This window comes from Amphibalanus amphitrite, unplaced genomic scaffold (assembly GCF_019059575.1).
Source record: "Amphibalanus amphitrite isolate SeventyFive unplaced genomic scaffold, NRLGWU_Aamphi_draft 000130F_arrow, whole genome shotgun sequence".
NCBI classification, from domain to species: Eukaryota; Metazoa; Arthropoda; class Thecostraca; order Balanomorpha; family Balanidae; genus Amphibalanus; species Amphibalanus amphitrite.
The window spans coordinates 820,201-839,679 of record NW_024881625.1 but is presented as its reverse complement, the minus strand read 5'-3'; the positions used below and the strand labels follow the sequence as shown (position 1 = coordinate 839,679).

Sequence of the window (19,479 nt, the reverse complement as noted above, 5' to 3'; positions counted from 1 at the left end):
GCTCTTGGGAGCTTGCCCTTGGGGGCGACGATGGTTGTACGAGCTCTTGGGAGCTTATTCCTCTTGGGGGCGAGCTTGCTGCCCTGGGGGGCGACGGTAGCCGTACGTGCTCTTGGGAGCTTATTGCCCTTGGGGGCGACGATGGCTGTACAAACTCTTGGGAGCTTATTGCCCTTGGGGGCGACTGAGGCTGTACAAGCTCTTGGGAGCTTTGCCCTTGAGGCGACGATGGTTGTACAAGCTCTTGGGAGCTTATTGCCCTTGGGGGCGAAGGTAACCGTACAAGCCTTTGGGTGCTTATTGCCCTTGGGGGCGACGAGCTTGCTGCCCTGGGGCGCGACGGTAGCCGTACGAGCTCTTGGGAGCTTATTGCCCTTGGGGGCGACGATGGCTGTACAAGCTCTTGGGAGCTTATTGCCCTTGGGGGCGACTGAGGCTATACAAGCTCTTGAGAGCTTTGCCCTTGGGGGCGACGATGGTTGTACAAGCTCTTGGGAGCTTTTTGCCTTGGGGTCGACGGTAACCGTACGAGCCTTTGGGTGCTTATTGCCCTTGGGGGCGACGATGGCTGTACGAGCTCTTGGGAGCTTATTTTTTCCTTGGGGGCGGGCTTTCTGCCCTTGAGGCGACAGTAGCTTACGAGCTCTTGGGAGCTTATTTCCCTTCGGGCGACGATGGCTGCACGAGCGCTTGGGAGCTCATCGCCCTTGGGGGCGAGCTTGCTGCCCCTGGGGGGGGGGGCGACGGTAGCTCTTGGGAGCTTCTTGCCCATGGGGGCGACGTTGGCTGTACGGGCTGTTAGGAGCTTTTTGCTCTTAGGGGCGAGCTTGCTGCCCTCGAAGGCGACAGTAGCCTATGAGCTCTAAGGAGCTCACTGCCCTTGGGGGCGACGATGGATGGCTGTATGAGCTCTTGGAAGCTTATTGCCCTTGGAAGGCGAGCTTGCTGCCTGCCCTCGAAGGCTTCAGCACACGTCCGAGCTCTTGAAGCTTGCCTTTGAGGGCGACGACGGCCGTTCGAGCTCTTGGGAGCTTATTGCCTGGGAGCGAGCTTGCTGCCCTTGGGGGCGACGGTCGCTGTACGTGCTCATGTGAGCTTTGCCCTTGGGGTGACGATGGCTGCGCAAGCTCTTGGGAGCTTTGGCCTTTGGGCGACGATGGCTGTACGAGCTCTTGGGAGCTTCTTGCCCTTGGGGAGAGCTTCCTGCCCTTGGGGCGGCGGTAGCTGTACGTGTTCTTGGTAGCTTAGCGCTTGCTGCCCTTGGGGGGGGGGGGGGTGACGGTAGCCCTATTGCCCTTGAGGGCGACTGAGGCGGTACGAGCTCTTGGGAGCTTATTGCACCTAGTGGCGACGATGGCTGTATGAGCTCTTGGGAGCTTATTGTCCTTGGGGCGAGCTTGCTCCCCTTGGGGCACGGTAGCTGTACGAGCTTTTGGGAGCTTATTGCCCTTGGGGCGGCCGAGGCTGTACGAGCTCTTGGGAGCTTTGCCTTTGGGACCGACAGCAGCCCTACGAGCTCTCAGAAGCTTATTGCCCTTAGGCGCAGCCACTGGGTGCGGCACTGTCGGGAGCCCCCTGGTGCTCGCCGGACGCCGCCGCGCCTGCAACCCTCAAGGAGCGACACCCAAGGCCGTACTTGGTAGCCGGGAGCGGCCCGGTTCTCTTCCCAGATGTGTGTGCTTTTCGCCTTGGGCGGGAGTAAGAGGTCCGGTTATCTTACCTGATGTTTGCTGTTCGCCCTGTTCTCTCTGTCCGCCGCGTGTCCGCGCCCGCCGCGCCGCGACCGCCCGGCGCGGGGAGGGGCACGCGATGGGGGCCGAAGGTCCACCGCGCGGCCAACGCGCGGTTGCCGGTCTAATTATTGGATTGGAGGATGCGCCACGGGGCGGCGTCCGCCCAGCTGCGCGCCCCCATCCCTGGTGGGGGGAGGGGGAGGGCGCGGTGACAGGGCGGGCGCTTGGCCGGCTCGAGTGGCGCGGCGGCACACACGGGGGCGCTCGCCACCCCCTCCCTCGTCACTCGCAGGGGGGGGGGATAGGCGCGAACGGCTCGGCCATCCGCGGGCAGTGTGCGACGGTTCGTCGTGTCGCGGCGGCGCGGGGACCGGCACTGGGTCGACGAGGAGGGCGTAACGCGCTGCCTTTTTCGGCGGGCTGCGTGCCAGCAATTCTTTCGTTTCACAACCGGGCCGCGGGCCGCGGCGGGTGTGAGCTCCGGATGTGTGGACGCGCCAGAGCGACCCGTCCGACTATCTGTATCTGCCGACGACCCATACGGTCATCTGACCGGTGCGGGCGTTGGGGCTGTACTGTAACTTGGGGCTGTGCAAGCTCTGGGGAGCTTATTGCCCCTGGGGGCAGACCGCGTGGATGCTACTGTCGGGAGCCTGGGGGAGAATGACGGGGGCTTGCGAGTTCTTGGAAGATCATAGTTGACGGTGCGAGCTCTTGGGAGCTTATGGCCCTTGGGGGCACACCGTTAGGGACGCTACAGTCGAAGCTCTTGGGAGTCTGACGAGGGGACTTTGCCAGCTCTTGGGAGCTTATTGCCCTTGGGGGCACACCGTTAGTGACTCTACTGTCGAGAGCTCTTGGGGGCTGTCAGGTGGCTGTGCGAGTTTTTGGGTGCTCTTGCCCTGGGACATACCGTTACGGGCGCTGATGTCGAGAGCTCCTGGGAGCCTGACGAAGGGAGCTGCGCGAGCTATTGGGTACTACTGCCTTTGGTGCAGACCGCCAAGGCCACTGTTGTCGATAGTTCTTGAGAGCCTGACCGGTGGCCGGGCGAGCTATTTGGAGCTTCTTGCCCTGGGGGCTAGCTACTACGATTGTTTCTGTCGCGACCTCCAGGAAGCTTGAGGGGTTACTGTGCGAGCTTTCGGGAGCTCATTGCCCTTGGGGGCAGACCGCTATTGGTGCTACTGTAGAGAGCTATTGGGACCCTGAAGGATGGCGGCGCGAGCTCGCGAGAGCTTCTTGCCCTTGGGGGCAGACCGCTTGGGTGACAATGTCTAGAGCTCGTTGGAGCCGGACGGGTGACTGCGCAAACTCTTCAGAGCTATTGCTCTTGGGGGCAGGCCGCATAGGCGCTACTGTTGGAAGCTTTAGGAGCCAAGCGACTGCTCGAGCCGGCGGGAGCCTATTGTCCTTGGGAGCAGACGGATACGGGTGATACTGTCGAGAGCTCTTGGGAGCCGACGGATGGCCGTGCGAGCTCTTGGGAGCTTATTGCCCTCGGGGGAAGCCTCTATGGGGCTAGTGTCGAGAGCTCCTGGGAGCTTACAGTTGGGTGTGCGAGCTCTTAGGAGCCTCTTGCCGCTGGGGGCAGACCGCTAAGAGTGTTCACATCGGGAGCTCTATTGAGCATGACGGGTACCCGTGCGAGCTCTCGGGAGCTTATTGCTCTAGGGTTACTGACGAGAGCTCTTGGGAGCTTACAGTGGGCAGTGCGAGCTCCGAGCGCTTGAGAGCATCTTGCCCTGGGGGGGGGGGCAGACCGCTACGTATGTTTCATGCCACGAGCTCTAGGGAGCGCAAGAGAGCATCACGGATGGCTGCGATTTGCGAGAGCTCTTGGTAGCTTAAAGTTGGCTACACAAGCTCTCGGGGGCTTCCTGCCTTCAAGGACAGGCCGCTTCGGGTGTTTTTCCCCTGCGCGAGCTAGGGAACATGACGGGTGGCCGTGGCAGCTCTCGGGAGCTCTCCACTTGACTGCGCGAGCTCTTGGGAGCTTAATGCCCTCGGGGCAGACCGCTACGGGCGTTTCCTGGCGCAGCTCAAGGGAGTATGATAGGTGGCCGTGGGGGCTCAATTGGGAACTTGCAGTTGGCTGGTTAAGCTTGGGAGTTCCTTGCCCCGGGGGCAGACTGCTACGGGGGTTTTCCTGTCGCGAGCTCCCCAAGGGAGCATGGCGAGTGGCTGTGAGCTCTTGGGAGCTTATAGTGGGCTGGACCAGCTCTCGGGTTCCTGCCCTTGGGGGCATACCGCTCCGGATGGTTCCGGTCCCGAATTCTAGGGAACACTACGAGTGGCTGTGGAAGCTCTTAGGAGCGTACAATTAGCTACGTGGCCTATTGCGTGGTCGCTCCGTTTGGCGGGGTTTGGCGGGTGGTTCCAGGAGCAGGAACTGCCACCAGTGGGCGATCGGCCTTTACTCAGCCAACAGAGTGTCTAGATCACGGAGGCGTCAGGCATGAGCCCAATGGCAACTTAGCGGCCCCCCGGCTAAGAGGCGTTGGGCGAGGGCAGACAGATGCCGGAGAGAGCGAGGGAGAGGGAGGGAGGGTGGAAGGGAGAGAGATAAGCGGAGCGGGCGGGCTGGGGCGGGAGGCACGAGGGGAGCGCGGGATATAGGACAGTCAGAGACGAGCCAGCGAAGGGGACGGACCATCGGTCATGGTCTCAACAATTTTTTTTTCTTTTCTTCTTTGTTTTTTCCCCTGTCGTGACCCCACTGTGGCGGGTGGTTCCAGGAGCAGGAACTGCCACCAGTGGGCGATCGGCCTTTACTCAGCCAACAGAGTGTCTAGATCACGGAGGCGTCAGGCATGAGCCCAATCGAGGTGCTCGTGTCTGATAACCATGCGTTCTTCTATAGAACATGCCAAGTGTATTTTATAACATAGGTTAAGGACGTAATTTATTTAGGACGTAAAGTTACCTATTGAAAAATGAAGGCCATCGATGAATTACTTATGCAGAGGTTTGAAACATTTATATTTTTAAGAATATTGTTGCTCGTCATGCAAAAGCGATGATTGGATCTTGGACAAAATTGTATGCTCTTTTCAACTATGCCATTTTAAATAGTCAACCGTGCCAGGTTATGCAGCAAAACCCGTGTAATTAAGTAAGTCATGAACAAATTATGTTAGTTTTGATCACAGATTATGTCTTTATACATTTAGGCGAGGTCGGGTAAGGTCAGGTAAACCAGTAGGGATCGTGACGGGTATTCGTAGTGCATACGTGTCAACCGCCTCTGACAGCTTCGTAACATGTTACGAAGGCACCAAAACTACTTCTTAAATGTTCAAATGGCTGCTAAATTCGAATTCAGCTAACAAAAACTAGCCTAGAAACATGCATAGCTTGAAAAGTGTACTGAGGTCCTCATAGGTCAATGACCTGATCTGACCTTCAGGTGACATTGACATCCACCCTTATGCATGGGAGCAACATCAAATCACATGTTTGAACGCTTGAAACCACGAAAGGACTGCAAACGCGCCGCTAATGCGAGCCGGCATACGCCGAACCGCGATTCTGGCCTCGGAACATGGTCTCGGAAAGAAGGTCAAAGTTCATTTGGGTCAGGGTCATGAAAATTCTAGGATAGGTGTAAAATTGATCAACGCGAGGGTACTAAAAGTTACGTTGCGATCAGCCGCTTTTTACGCGAGTAATTCGCGAAAAAAACTTTAGGGGGTTGCATCAACCCCATCCCCCCTGTGCCGGCGAGGGTTAAAACTTCTTGTGAGCGAATTCACGTAATGAAGAAGAATAAGGGCACAATCTACTACAGCAGCCGATAGGTGACTTAGGACAGGCACATGGAACTAGTATCTTGTCCGACAGAAGCAGGCAACAGTTCCGATTGCATTTAGGTATGCTATGCATATTGCGGAAGAGGCACATTTCGGCCTCGAAAGATACGAATTCTTGCGTCATAGTAACATATTTCTGTCGTGGTCAATTTGCGTAAAGATTGAACACCGGGTGATATCCGAGCTATTGTTCTATCCACATTTTCTTATTCAAACTCGCTCAGGGTTATCGTGCAGGTAAAGGGGGCCCGCTCAGCAGAATGTGTATGAAATATGGAGAGATTCTGAAAAATGGGTGGGGGCCCGCACACTAGGGGGCCCGCTTTGGAGGCGATGACCCCCCCGAAACAAATCCTGGCTGCGCCACTGGTTGATTGTCACGACCAAATTGGTATAAATAATAAAACTGTACAATTCCTCGAAAACTTTCAGTGATAGCCAAGTACTTCGAGTTGGATTGGCGACTGATTAACGTCATCGTCGTCTACGGTAACAATATACTATGGTCATTCTCAATGGCCATTATCTTGACGCACAAGCTTAGGACCACCATAAGCTGTGTTGCCTGTCAGTGGTACGGCGCTTTGTATTTATCTGGGCTATGATGGCAGCTTGCCAAGTCAGAGGAGTGTACCAGCTCTCACCATACAGACAGAGTACAGACCCTGACGCTCCCGACTTGTCGGGATGTTTCTTCCTGATGTGAACGTTAGTCTTTGCCGCTGTGGAGACTGGTTTCTGGGCGATGACATTCGACACAGCGGTGGTAAATGCATGCTGGATATGAAGTCATAAAAATGCCTTTACGGGATGGTTGACCCGTCCCCAAAAACCACTTGTGGAAACGTTAACTCGTATCAAAGCCCTACACAAAAGGGCTGACCCACCTCCAACTCCGTCACTGAGCGTCCACTGAGAAGCGTTGGCCGGTGGCCCATACCCAAGGTCACTTACAAAATGATTCACCCGCCTTTCCCAAAACAAAAGGGCCCACAAAAGGCTGCTGACTCGCCCATTCAATCAACTCTCAGTATGAGCAACCCGTTCCCACACCCAGCCACTCACTGAGCGGGTGGATGAAGAAGAACGGGAACCAGCAGAGCAGGAAGACGCCCACCACGATGCCCAGCGTCTTGGCCGCCCTGGTCTGCACGCGGAACTTGCTCTGCAGCCGACTGCCGACGGCGCTGCGTTCCAGGTCGGTGCAGCGCGTCTCGTCGGCGGCACTGCAGCCGCTGTCGTCCGACGGCCGCCGGCCGCCGCGGTGCACGCGCAGGGCTACCTGCGAGTCGGTCACCTTGAGGCCGTTCTGCCAGCAGCGCGTCTCGCGCACCACGGCCCGGTAGATGCGCCAGTAGACGCACAGGATGACCAGCATCGGCAGGTAGAACGAGCCGAGCACCGAGAACAACACATAGCCCACCTCGCCGTTGACGGTGCAGCGCTGTCCGGAGGCGTCGGGCGGGCCGCGCCAGCCCACCAGCGGACCGATACTGATGGCCAGCGAGACGGCCCACACCAGGCCGTTGAGCGCCATCGTGCGCCGGCCGCTCATGATGTGCGCGTGGCCGAGCGGGCGCGTCACGCCGATGTACCGGTCCACGGAGATGACGCACAGTGAGAGGATGCTAGCCGTGCAGCAGAGCACGTCAGCGGCCGCCCAGACGGCGCAGAACGCCGCGCCAAAGTACCACCGGCCCGACACCTCCAGCACGGCCGAGAAGGGCAGCACGGCCAGGCCGAGCAGCAGGTCGGCCACGGCCAGACTGCCGATCAGGTAGGCGGTGCTGTCGCGCAGCGAGCGGCTGCGCACCAGCGCCAGCAGCACCAGCGTGTTGCCGCCGATGGTGAGCGCCACCACCAGGCCGAGCAGCACCGACTTGGCCACGGACAGACAGAGCGCCGGGCCGGCGGATACCGCCGCCTCCTCCCCCAGCGGCGGCGGCAGGGAGGCGTTCAGCGCCGCGCGGCTGGCCGAGCTCCACTCCATCCCCGACCTATCGGCCGCTGCCGCCGCCGGACGTCAGCTCATACAGAGCAGTGGTGTGGCCTGTGGACAGACAGAGGGACAGACGTGTCACCTCGACGTCACATGGAGATGTGGTCAACTCATCTGCAAGGAATGCGTGCCCTTGATGTAGTGCATAGCTTAGATTTTATGACATTTTTTTCATTAGAAGTACGCTTAGGGAAAAGGAATCACAAATAGCACTCAAAGTTGTCTTCTGTAAGATCTGACTTGTGCGACATTTAAGGACATTTAACGGCATTTAAGCCCGCTTAGGTATGATCATCAAGTAAAGCCAAACTAAACAGTAACAGTAAACAGTAACAGTATCCAGCAAGTGAATAAAAGGGATAAGGCGTACACCCTCCCCGAAACCACCATCTATGCGTCATAAGGCCCTCAGCAGGTGTTTCCAATACATCGAGGGATAGTACTCTTTGGTTTGCCTCACCTTCCCCTTAATATCTAAGCATATTATACGGGTTATCGGGCGGTTCATTGGCAGTCTGTGTACACTCAGTGCAGCCAGTCAGTCACGCAGCCGCTCGCACGGCCGGATATCATAGCAGTGGCGGCGATAGGCGGCGCGTTATTTGCGCCGGGTTCGCCACGCTGGTCAATCCTCTCTGTCAATATTGGCCTCTGGCCGATCCGGCTCCTCCCAGCGCGCGGCGCCGGCCGCCACGGCGACTGTTGTCCCATTCAGCCCCAGCCGACACCCTGAGAGAGACACAGCTCGGACCGACACACCTGACAACAGGCGGGCCGACACACCACCCGACACACCTGACAATAGGTGGGCCGACACACCATCCGACACACCTAACAACAGGCGGGCCGACACACCACCCGACACACCTGACAACAGGCGGGTGGACACAGCCGACACGCTAGACACGTGACAACAGTCGGCTGACAGGTGTGACACAAGTGACAACAGGAGAGCTTCAGCACCGCGGCAGACACCCTGGGACCAACACATCGTGGGCCGACACATCTGACAACAGGCGGGCCGACATCCTGGGAGAGACACAGTGCAGGCCGACACATCTGACAACAGGTAGGTACTCCCGAGTCCCGACAACGCACGGGCGAGGCGACACAACTGACAACTGACAGGCTGACACATTTGACAACAGGTAGGTACTCCCGAGTCCCGACAACGCACGGCCGCGAGGCGACACAACTGACAACTGACAGGCTGACAACTGACAAGCGGGTCAGGCTGTGATGCTGCTGGTCCCATGTATTGGGCTCGTATCGTTGTGTGTGTGTGTGTGTGGGGGGGGTATTTATCCACTCCAGTCTATGCCGATCCGTGAATCTAAGCGGATTTCGAGTGGCTCCAGGATCAGAAATACCAGTTTCATGAAATACCCTCTTCTGACACGCCTGGCATAAACCCGATGCTGTTAAAAACAGATTGGGTATATTCATTCGTCCACGACTAATCCGCTTGGTAATGAGCTTGTCTTCGAACTAATTGGGTGAGTATGGATCCAACTAACGCTCATTTTGGAGAAGTATTGGTGACAAAAAAACTTATTTTTTATCGTCTTCAAAATGAGCTGACAACCCGTGACAGAGAATATTCAATACGGCTGATATTGAGAAACAATTAGAGCAGCACATTTAAGTGTAGGCACGATTGTCGATTGGTACAGTCAGTCTTGAAAGAACCGCGCATCGGTGCGGTGGATCCATCAAGCCTTTCATCAGTCGGGCTTGATGGATCCACCGCACCGATGTGCGTTTTTTTAGACTGACTATACCTTAGTGTCCATTACATGTAGGTAAGCTGAGCTATTCAGTGCCCGTACCGCCGACCACGCCCACTGGCTCCGGCATGGCCATCAAAATCAGATTCATTGGCGGATTCACGAGTCGCGACTGTTGTCTCATTTGGAATGACCGTTTATTGCCCAGGCACCCCTGTTACTACTGCTGACGACAGCCAGCGTTTTAGAGTGATCATCCCTACCGACATTTGTGAATCTCCGCGCCAGTCTTATCACTACGACATTAGTCCCAGACCGATTTCAGCTGCCGGGCTAACGCCTTCCAGCGCCCCGGGACGCTGGATTTGATAAATGAACGCTGTTGCACGGGGATACGTCCAAGGCGAAGTGATATATGGCACCGAAAAAGCAGAGTTGATCCTTTCATGATTAGTGTGGGCGCAGAGATTGTATCAAGAATGCGCCAGATGACAGAAACAAACTAATCATATTCTTATCTTAAACATATAAAAAGTATTCGTAAACGACGGATAGTGATTTATGCTCATCATCAGCATTTATCAATGACTTACGCTGTCCAACTGCATCGTCGAAATTACACGTAATTTATCAAACTTCTTATTAGTGGCAAGAAACTGTTAACTGTTTAATAGATCCTAAATTATTACACGCACATTCTTTGGCGATTTCGACGGTTTCCTCTGTAACACCTATTTCGTGAATTGATGCAGCAGCTATGGATGGCAATGACCATAGACGAAAAATATCTTAAAATAAGATCTTTTTTTTAAACCTGTGACAACTAATCGGCCAACAAGACTGGCAATTTGGCATTATCGAGTTGGGAGGACTCGTAGACCTAAAATTCAGAGCGTAGTCCGACCTACCTGCCATTTCCCTCAGTACGTATATATGACGCATGCAAATACAGGGTGACACAAAAAAAAAACGGTCATCACCAAATTTCAAATAACTTCGGAAGTGTTATTCAGATCATCACCAAACTTCGGCCACTTAAGGTCACACCTATGTAGCATACATCCAATAAGTTTCAAGTCTTCACTACGAATACTTTTAGTACAGTGTGTGTTTTACTGACGCTCCACAATGTGCTCCAGGTGAGCGCCACGGCGCTGCAGGGCGTAGGCACACCTGCATCCGGCGGGCAAAGTTGTCGATAACTCGATAAGAATAACGTTTCAGGGGTAGCACACCCCCTGAGCACTGTCTCCAGAGGCCATTGCACTCTGTAAAGTGCACAGCCATCGGGTTATCGACATCTTTGGTCGCCGGATGCAGGTGTGCCTACGCCCTGCAGCGCCGGGGCGCTCACCTGGAGCACATTGTGGAGCGTCCGTAAAACACACACTGTACTAAAAGTCTTCGTAGTGAAGACTTGAAACTTGGTGGATGTCTGCTACATAGGTGTGACCTAAAGTGGCCGAAGTTTGGTGATGATCTGAATAAAACTTCCGAAGTTATTCGAATTTTGGTGATGACCGTTTTTTTTTTGTGTCACCCTGTATGACGTGTTGGGCACACTGTTTCTTTCGGTGAGACAAGTTGAATGTTCAAATTAAAAACACATATTTCTGATAAAGCCCATATTAGCCGTTTTCACGACGGGCTATCTGGCGAACGCACCCAATTCTCGCCAAATCTGCACCTAATCTCTTTGATAACAAATATCTTCATATGTTGAGGTTACTTCAGAGTTCAGTGTTTTAATCGATGACGTTTTATGATATGACAAGGCAGGTACACAAGCAATTAGTGCATCTCTAGCTGACAGCTAGGTAACTAAGAAATACACTGAACCTAATTTGATCAAACCATCACCTAAGCTGCACCTAATCTACACCAAATGTGTACCAGATGGCCATCGTGAAAACGCCTATTGCCCGATCTGGGTGGCATATCTCGGAGTCACATTAGGCGTTCCCAAATATGGACACGAGTTGACTTGGCATAAAAGCTGAACATCAACAGTGAACAATTCGCCAGAGCTTCTTTGCTAGAATACAAAAGGCGTGACTTTATCACCGCCATGCGTCCACATCTATGACTTTGACATTTGCCTGGCATGCGTTCGGCACAACATCTCAGCCACGACACAACCGAATCTGACGTCAAAGCGACTCCATCGAAATCGAGCTCACCCTCCCGCTCGCGGCTACTCTTGAGAACGGAGCCATCCGTGGCTTTTCTTCTGTAGGCCGCTCCAGTAACGGCGGATTGTCGTCAGCGACACCGGACTATTTTTCAAACTGTTTCATCTTTCTCGCCAAATGGCAGGATTTTCCAGGCGGTTTTCTTCATCGTGATTGTGGAGAGCGGCAGAAATGGCCGGCCCGTTAGACCGTGAACTTGAGGGGGGGGCGTGAAAATACCCCCCCCCAGCACGGCGTGGGTTAACGGACTCCCAGGGAATATTTTTGTATTTCTCAGTGTAGCTCTTTGAAAGTTGTTTCATCTGAGGTGCATTATCATGATATCACACATTCATTTCACTGACACATGATCGTGATCACACAAGCTCAATCATGTGAGCCCAATGAAGGCACTTGAATCGTCACGTCGTGGGTGCCCGGAGCTAATTAACATACTAGGGAAAGCTGCTACCAGTCAAAGGCGCGCTCATAAACGTCAAATACGAGCATAAAATTGGAAAACCAGCTGGTTGCAAAGGGCGCAGAATCTTATGACATACCATATATTAGCCGAACTTGGTGGCCCGCCTTCGGTAGTTTATGACCAACGTTCGTGAAATATGGAAAGGAGAGTCGGAGATAAATTATAGTAGCAAAAAAATCTGACGCTTCTTGAAAGGGATGAGGCTCATGAGCAAATCTTTTGAAAGCACGAAATCATCCATAAACCGAATGATGACAGCACGGTACGGAATAGACTGACACTGCGATGTGAAATCAGCTACTAGCACATCAATGTGATAAGCGCAAGGGCATTCAGGTGTGCGTCTTTCTCATTAACAATCAATGTTTTCCATTTGACCAGAAGAATGACATCGGGACCCTATTGACAATCATTATCTATATTATAATATTTATCAATATCATCTTGTCAACAGCACATCTTGCTTAACCCATGTTTTCTTGCTTGGGGATGAAGTATAAAACTTCTGAAGGCTGAATTATACAATGCATAAAGGACTAGCAGGCAATAGGCATCTTTCATAACTGATGCTAATTTGCCCCATGCGACTATCTGTTTCATGCGTCTAGGACGGTGAGAGGTGACCCAGGATTGCACGCGGGGACCGGCGGGTGGTGTTCCCGCTGGCTAGTGCATATCCCAACACCGGGGCGGGGGCGCCGCACGGCGGGCTGCCAGCCCGACGGACGCCGCGCCATTGACGCGATGGGATTAATTCACCGTCTATGGCGGCGTGGGACTGGGGCTTTATCTGCCCCTTACTAATGGTGCGCCGTCGGCCGTGTTGGTCGCGCCACAACTCGCCGCCGCTCCTGTGAGAAATGTCTGTCGGCCGTCCCCCGGCTCTCACGACCCCGGTCAATAGCGGACGCCGCCGGTCCTCACAGTCGCAGATCGACACACCGCCGACGCCACGCCAAATTCATATCTACATTCCAGCATCAATTGATTTCAACGTCTTATTCGGAACTTGAGCCATGAAGGCTTTTGAAAACGGATCACCTATAAGAAAGAAGGTATTAAACGTCATTCCACTGAAATCCTAACACAACTTTTAACCTGCACCCCACTGGGGTCTGCGCATAACGCGCCCTACGGGGGGGGGGGCTATTCGTAGCCCCCCCCCCAACTCCGAAACTATTGGGCCGATTGTCAAAATTCAAACGGCGTCTGATAGCCCCGGAAAAAACTGTCGAAGGAGGCTTAATTCTATTGACCTCAAGGTCACTGATGACGTCACAGGTCAGGTTGAATTAAAAATTATCGATATTTGGCTCGTTCACATTTTGGGCTTTGGCCGCCGGCTTACACATCAGATCAGGCTCATATTTGGTTTACATATTCGTGAATAGATGCTTCAGATACCCTGAGGGTACCAAACCTGTACTTTGATTTTCAGGTCAAAGTCAGGTCATCGCAGGTCAGGGAAATCTTATATCATGGATCGGTCACGTGACACATGTCTTATGGTCCATATAGGCCATATATTTCGAATTCGGTGTCGCCTGTGTCATTTGAGGTCATTTTCAGCTGAATATAGATGAGATCAGGTCACTTTCAGGTAAAAAAAGGTCACATTTGAAAGTAAAAATTTTTCAACAAAGAAGGTGTCTATCAGATGCAGTTTGAGCTCAGGAGCACGACGGTGCTATTTTTATTGCTGTACGATGTCAAACATGCACTAGAAAAATGACTTGAAAAATTTATAATAGTGAAATGTTTGCTTATAATGCGTATAACTTGGGTATTTTCAAAGATATCTGGCTACAACTTGCTAGAGTATACCATGGGCGTGTTCTGTCACATAGGTTCCGTTTTTTCGAAAACTCAAAAACGTTTGGGAAGAAAAAAATATAAATTTTAAAATTTAATACATACAATTTTCAAAATTTCAAAATTCTAAAAATATGAGTTAGCAGTTTGATAGCAGTGTATTCTGAGGGATCTAGCTAAAAAAAACTGAGCTCTTAAGAGCAATTGCCGTAGTTCAATGTTTTGCGTCAAAATTGGCCGAACATCACGTCACTCTGACGTCATTTCCGGCCGATCCATGGTATCTACGAAGTTAATATTTTGACACAAGGTGTCAAATGGATGCAGCCAAAGGTATTGAAAGTTTCGCGTCGATACGTGTAGGGGTTAAGAAGTTATAGCAGAAAAAGAAGAGGGGCTATGAATAGTCCCCCCCCCACCAGTGGGGCGCGGGTTAAAGGGACCCTCCCACCTTCAAAAAAGTTTATGAATTGGCATGAAAGTGATGTCGCTCAGTTCAGAAAGAGCGAAAACGAATATCTACCAAATTTCACCGAAAAATATTCACCGGTTTTCAAGATATTAGACTTTTACTTTTGTTTACTTTTTGGGATCTCCGCTGTTTCTAGCGACTTTATTTTAGAAGTGCGGCGTTTGCGGCAGATGTTGCGCGCAAACAGCATATACCACCGCGTGCTACAAAACGTTTTAGTCAAACATTTAAAAATCGTTAGATATCTGCGCTGACGTCACACATTCAGAGGGGTATTCCTAAGCATTAGCCCCTCTGAATCAAAATGCTGCAATTTTGAAATTCAATATTTCCGATTTAAGGCATTTCTCGATGTTGTGAGTGCCGAAACCGGTAATTGTGAGCCAGGGACCCCATTTTGGCTATCTCAACTCAAATCTAATGTTAAGGTGGGAGGGTCCCTTTAAAGAAAGGTATGCACAAAATTACGAGACGAAATTGACAGCCTGAACATTTTGAAATGAAATTTAAGTGTCTCATGTGTACTGATGCATAATAATACAGAAATTCAACAGCCGACTCCCATTATCACACGACTTCAGACCTAAGTCAAAACTTCCTCCAAAACCGCCTGCTAAGCCAAGTTCAGACGTTTAACCAACAAAACGTCTCAAAATTATTACTCACATGACACATTATGAGACAACCCTTTTGGGAAGATGCAGTTCCAACACTTATCGTTGATTGGATTTTGGAGCCACTGTAAATATGCTCCGCCAGTGATTGGTTGGGCCGAGATCAGACATGCTATTTTCCAAAACTGATCAACGTTCTAAATGTCACCGGTCTCGAAAGATAGAACTTCTGAGAGCGATTTTATTAGTCATATCACTCTTCGGCGATGTGCCGATGGTTTACCACCTAAAAGCGAGCACCATAGGGCTCCGACAAAGAGTTACTCGACGTTTGTATACTACTTTATATCATTTTCACCGATTGTCTATTCATTTAAATAGACTACGGCGCAACTACGGCGAGTGCAGTGCCCGGTAATGCCCGCCGTCCCATTTGTGAGAGTTAGTGCAGTTGGCACATCCTCCAGCATCCCCCCCCCCCCCGCCACTGTTCGGCATGCTGGTGCGCGACTTCCCGCACCAGATAGTCTGCTTTTGACCTGGCCAGTCTCACGCCACATCACCGGGACTTCAGAGGTTGATGGCATCAGTCACTGTTACTCAAGACCAAGAGACTTACGGAAGTACCAATTAGCATGGACGATTATCTCTATTCTATAGCCTTGGAGTTCTATAGCCTTGGATTATCTTAGATTTTGGAAACAAGGGGCAGAAGCACTACCATTTTCAGGATTCTGAGACAGTCCGCCCAGCGCTGTCCACTTGGCAACAGCACATTCCGCTATGGCCAAAGGCGTGGCACATGCAGGCGTACATCATATTCTGTGAGAATCGATGACGGCGGCGGAACATTAGCACGCAGCGCGATACCGGTGCCAAACGACGCCACTCCATCTCCCTGATATTGCCACGCAGAGGCGAGAGCCAGCGGCATTCGACGGGCCGCCTCCGGTGCACAGCAATCAGCGCCACATCACCGCGCCGGAGTAATTAGGGTGTACCCGCTCCCTTAGATTGGGACAATGCACCGCCACTGGACGGAGACGAGCTATATCGCAGTTCTCGCAGACAGCGGCCGACCCATCCGGACCGTCTCATCGGGAGCCAGATAAATGGGCGCCTCGGACGGCGACTCGGGGCGGTGGCTGTCTCCCTATCTACTCTGCATCCATCACGGCCGCCGGCCGCCGGCCGCTAACCCTGTTAGTCGCTGCCGCAATCTCGCGTCACACTCCCGCCCCGGCTGACCGCGGGTCAACGACGACGTCCAATGGAACTGCCCGTCCGACAGCGACGAGACCTAGTGCTCCCGCATGATCGTGGAAGTATTAAGGTACATAAAAAAGACCACGTTGCATTACTTCCATAAAACATTATTGTGCTGGATATAAAAACAAAAAATAACGACGAACCACGTTTTCAGATCAAAGAAAGTGGTTTTGAACAGAAGCTGAATATGCTGAATGAGTTGAATCTGAAGTAATGAGTTGAATGTTACTGATACTGATAAGTGATATCCTGTGGTCAATGTTTAGTGTAACACCATGACATCTTTCAATACCAAAGTTAAGTTGCAACGAGCCAAAGTTAATTTGCATTGCAACGAGCGGTAATGTGATATGTGGAACATATAATATGCACGATTAGGAACCACTTACTCTGTAACTCAAAGTGGCATGTTTGCATATATCAGTGTTCTGTGTTCATCGTCTATGCCTAGATAATAAAAGCACTAGCATAACTATCGCATGCCAGTAGGTGGATTGGTCGGTGGTCGCCAAAAATAGTATCAGAGCTGCAATTTTGACACCATCGTGTTGGTCATGCTCAACCAAGTCGAATGATATTCTTTTTGTATGGGTGAGGTCAATTAATGATGTTGACCTCCGTCCAAGATCAGGTCAGGTGATGACCTCATGATGTCAAGTTGCACATAATTCAATTCGGCAGGTCTTTCTGAGTCCATTCGTATATTTCCCGTCTAAGATCACTGTCGGCGCCAAAATAACTATATTCCCCCATTGGCCCCCAAGATTCAAGATTCAAGATTCAAGATGTATTCGAAAGAGATCCATTCTACAGATGGCTTTTCACTCGTTCACGTCATTGGTGGAACACAATAATGGTGGAAAGCATACATTCATTCGCACGCTCAAAGTCACACACGCGGACAAACCTAACCATTCGACATCTGCAGTGCTGACAGCTGGCGCCTGACTGTTGAACGAAAACCGAGGGTACCGGGTTCTACTTCCACACCGTTGAGCATGGTTACACCGCGGTAACACAGTCTCCTTCTGCCGGCTTCGGTTCGTATCGCTGGGAGAGTATACAGGTTAGCATGTCTCGTCTCGTGATCATGCCGCTGCCTGGCCTTGGCTCCTATGGTGCTAAATACGCTTTCGGGCTGACCGGTAACCAAAATGCGTTCCAGTGCACACACCGTGTGATAGGCGACCAAGTGATCTGCATCTAGCCAACGGAGCTGCTCTAGGGAGCCCGATACATGTTCGTAGCGCCGCTTACCAGTGACCACGCGCACACAGAAGTTAATGGTCTTTTGAACACGGCGAAGCTGGGTCGTGCCACAGGAACCGTAAACTGACAGGCAGTACCGCACTATGGACAATGCAAGAGCTTCGACAATGCTCTTAAGCGTCTTTGTAGGGAGAACATGGCGCGCATGCGACAAGGCTATTAGAATGCCCGTACATTTTCTCACGGTATTGTCCACGTGCGCCTCAAAGTTCAAGTGCCGGTCGAGATAAACACCAAGGTTCTTTACCACTCCGGAATCGGCGATGACAGTGCCGCAGAAACGGAGTGTCACAAGCGGCAGAGTGCGGAGCATCGCGGGCGTTCCAAGTACAAGCATCTGCGTCTTTTTGGCGTTCAGCTTCATGCCGTTATGGCAAAACCATTGATATACGTTGTGCAGGGCGTGTTCCATACTGGTCACCAAGCGATAAATGTCACCCTTCTTTCCGCTTACCAACAACTGCGTGTCGTCAGCATACTGGACGATGGTGACATCATCGGGCACGCATGGTTAGATCTAGAGATGTCAATCGGATACCAGCTTTTTTGGTAAACCGATACCAATTTGGTATTTGGTATTTCAATCCTAATAAGTTTGGTATGTTGTTGGTATCATGAACCCTCATTAACCCTCGCCCGCACATGGGGGGGTTGCCCCCCCGGCCAGGCGCGCACACAGGATTTTTGAATGGGGGGGGGGGGCACGACCTTCGAACTGGGCCCCCCATGCCGAAGGGCCCCCCCCCAAAAAAAAAACGGCCCACGGGGCTATATTTCGGTTGGTTTGAAGCTTGAGCAATTGGTTTGTCAATGCATGGTAGGTAAAACAATTATTTCGGTACCAGCTTAATTTTCAAAACATATATATTTTTACGCTAGCATGTGCTTTTAGCATGTTTTTTTTTTCGCGGACCCCGGGCCCGCGAGTCACCCGGTGGCCCGGGGTCAGCTCAGGCAAGGATGTATCCAGGACCTTTCGATGGGAGGAGGAAGGCACGGTGGGTCCAGTCTCACTGGCAGACGGGTCTCTTTAACCCTCGCATGTGTAGGGGGGGGTCGGATGGACCCCCCCCATGGTTTTTCGCGAATAACTCGCGTAAAAAGCGGCCGATCGCGACGAAACTTTCAGTACCCTCGCATTGATCAATTTTACACCTACCCTGAAAATTTCATGACCCTGACCCAAATGACCTTTGACCTGTGACCTCTTTTCCGAGACCATGTTTGGCCGGAATCGCGATTTCGCGTATGTCGGCTCGCACTAGCCGCGTGTTTGCAAGCTTTTCGTGGTTTCAAACGTTCAAACATGTGATTTGATGTTACTCCCGTGTGTGTCAAGGTCACCTGAAGGTCAGGTCAGGTCATTGACCTTTGGTGACCTCGGGTGACCTCGGTTCACTTTTTCGAGTTTTACATGTTTCTAGGCTAGTTTTTGGAGCTGAATTCGAATTTAGCAACCATTTGAACATTTACGAAGTAGTTTTGGTGACTTCGTAACATGTTACGAAGCTGTCAGAGGCGGTTGACACGTACTACGAATACCCGTCACGACGCCTACTGGTTGACCTGACCTGACCTGACCCGACCTGGTCTAAATGCTTCAAGACATCATCTGTGATCAAAACTAACACGATATTCGTGATCAGCACCCCGAAAAACCCCTTAGCAGCCACACTTTACGACTTTCTAACAGGTCCCGATTTTCCCGACTTTGGGTCATTGACCTGACCTGGAAGGTCAACCAATGACCTAGCGCCAGCCCGCGCCCGCTGTGCGCTGGTCTAGCCACCTGGTGGTAACATGAGTCACTAGTGTTAGGGTGACCTGCCGAGAGCGTGAGCGCCTCGAGTGACCGCCGGCTGTGCCGGCATTGTGTGTGTTGGCGCCGTGCTGTGCGCATCCGTCTGCTCGTCCGGCTGCAATAGAGTGTCTCGCTGAAGCTCGGGTGTCTACTACTGGCGTGGTGGCAGCGCCTTTGCCCACCTCTCCTAGTGCCACGCAAGACATTGCTTCTCCTCTGCAAGGATCAGCGAGCTTTGCTCAATCTGCATCGCCAGCGCTCTACGCACCGGACTTGGAGCCAAGATGGCGGGCGTTCGTGCCCCGAAGCAGTGGTC

The 19,479-nt window shown here is 52.2% G+C and overlaps 1 protein-coding gene across 1 annotated transcript in view; it reads right to left on the bottom strand.

Moving 5' to 3' along the window:
- Positions 1–19,479, bottom strand: part of LOC122381919 (alpha-1A adrenergic receptor-like) — a 102,008-nt gene that overhangs the window by 44,522 nt on the left and 38,007 nt on the right. Inside the window, exon 2 of the mRNA XM_043366705.1 lies at positions 6,611–7,595. Within this exon, the coding sequence (XP_043222640.1) occupies positions 6,611–7,535 (925 nt within the window). The 5' untranslated portion in view covers positions 7,536–7,595. The remainder of the gene's footprint in view (positions 1–6,610; positions 7,596–19,479) is intronic.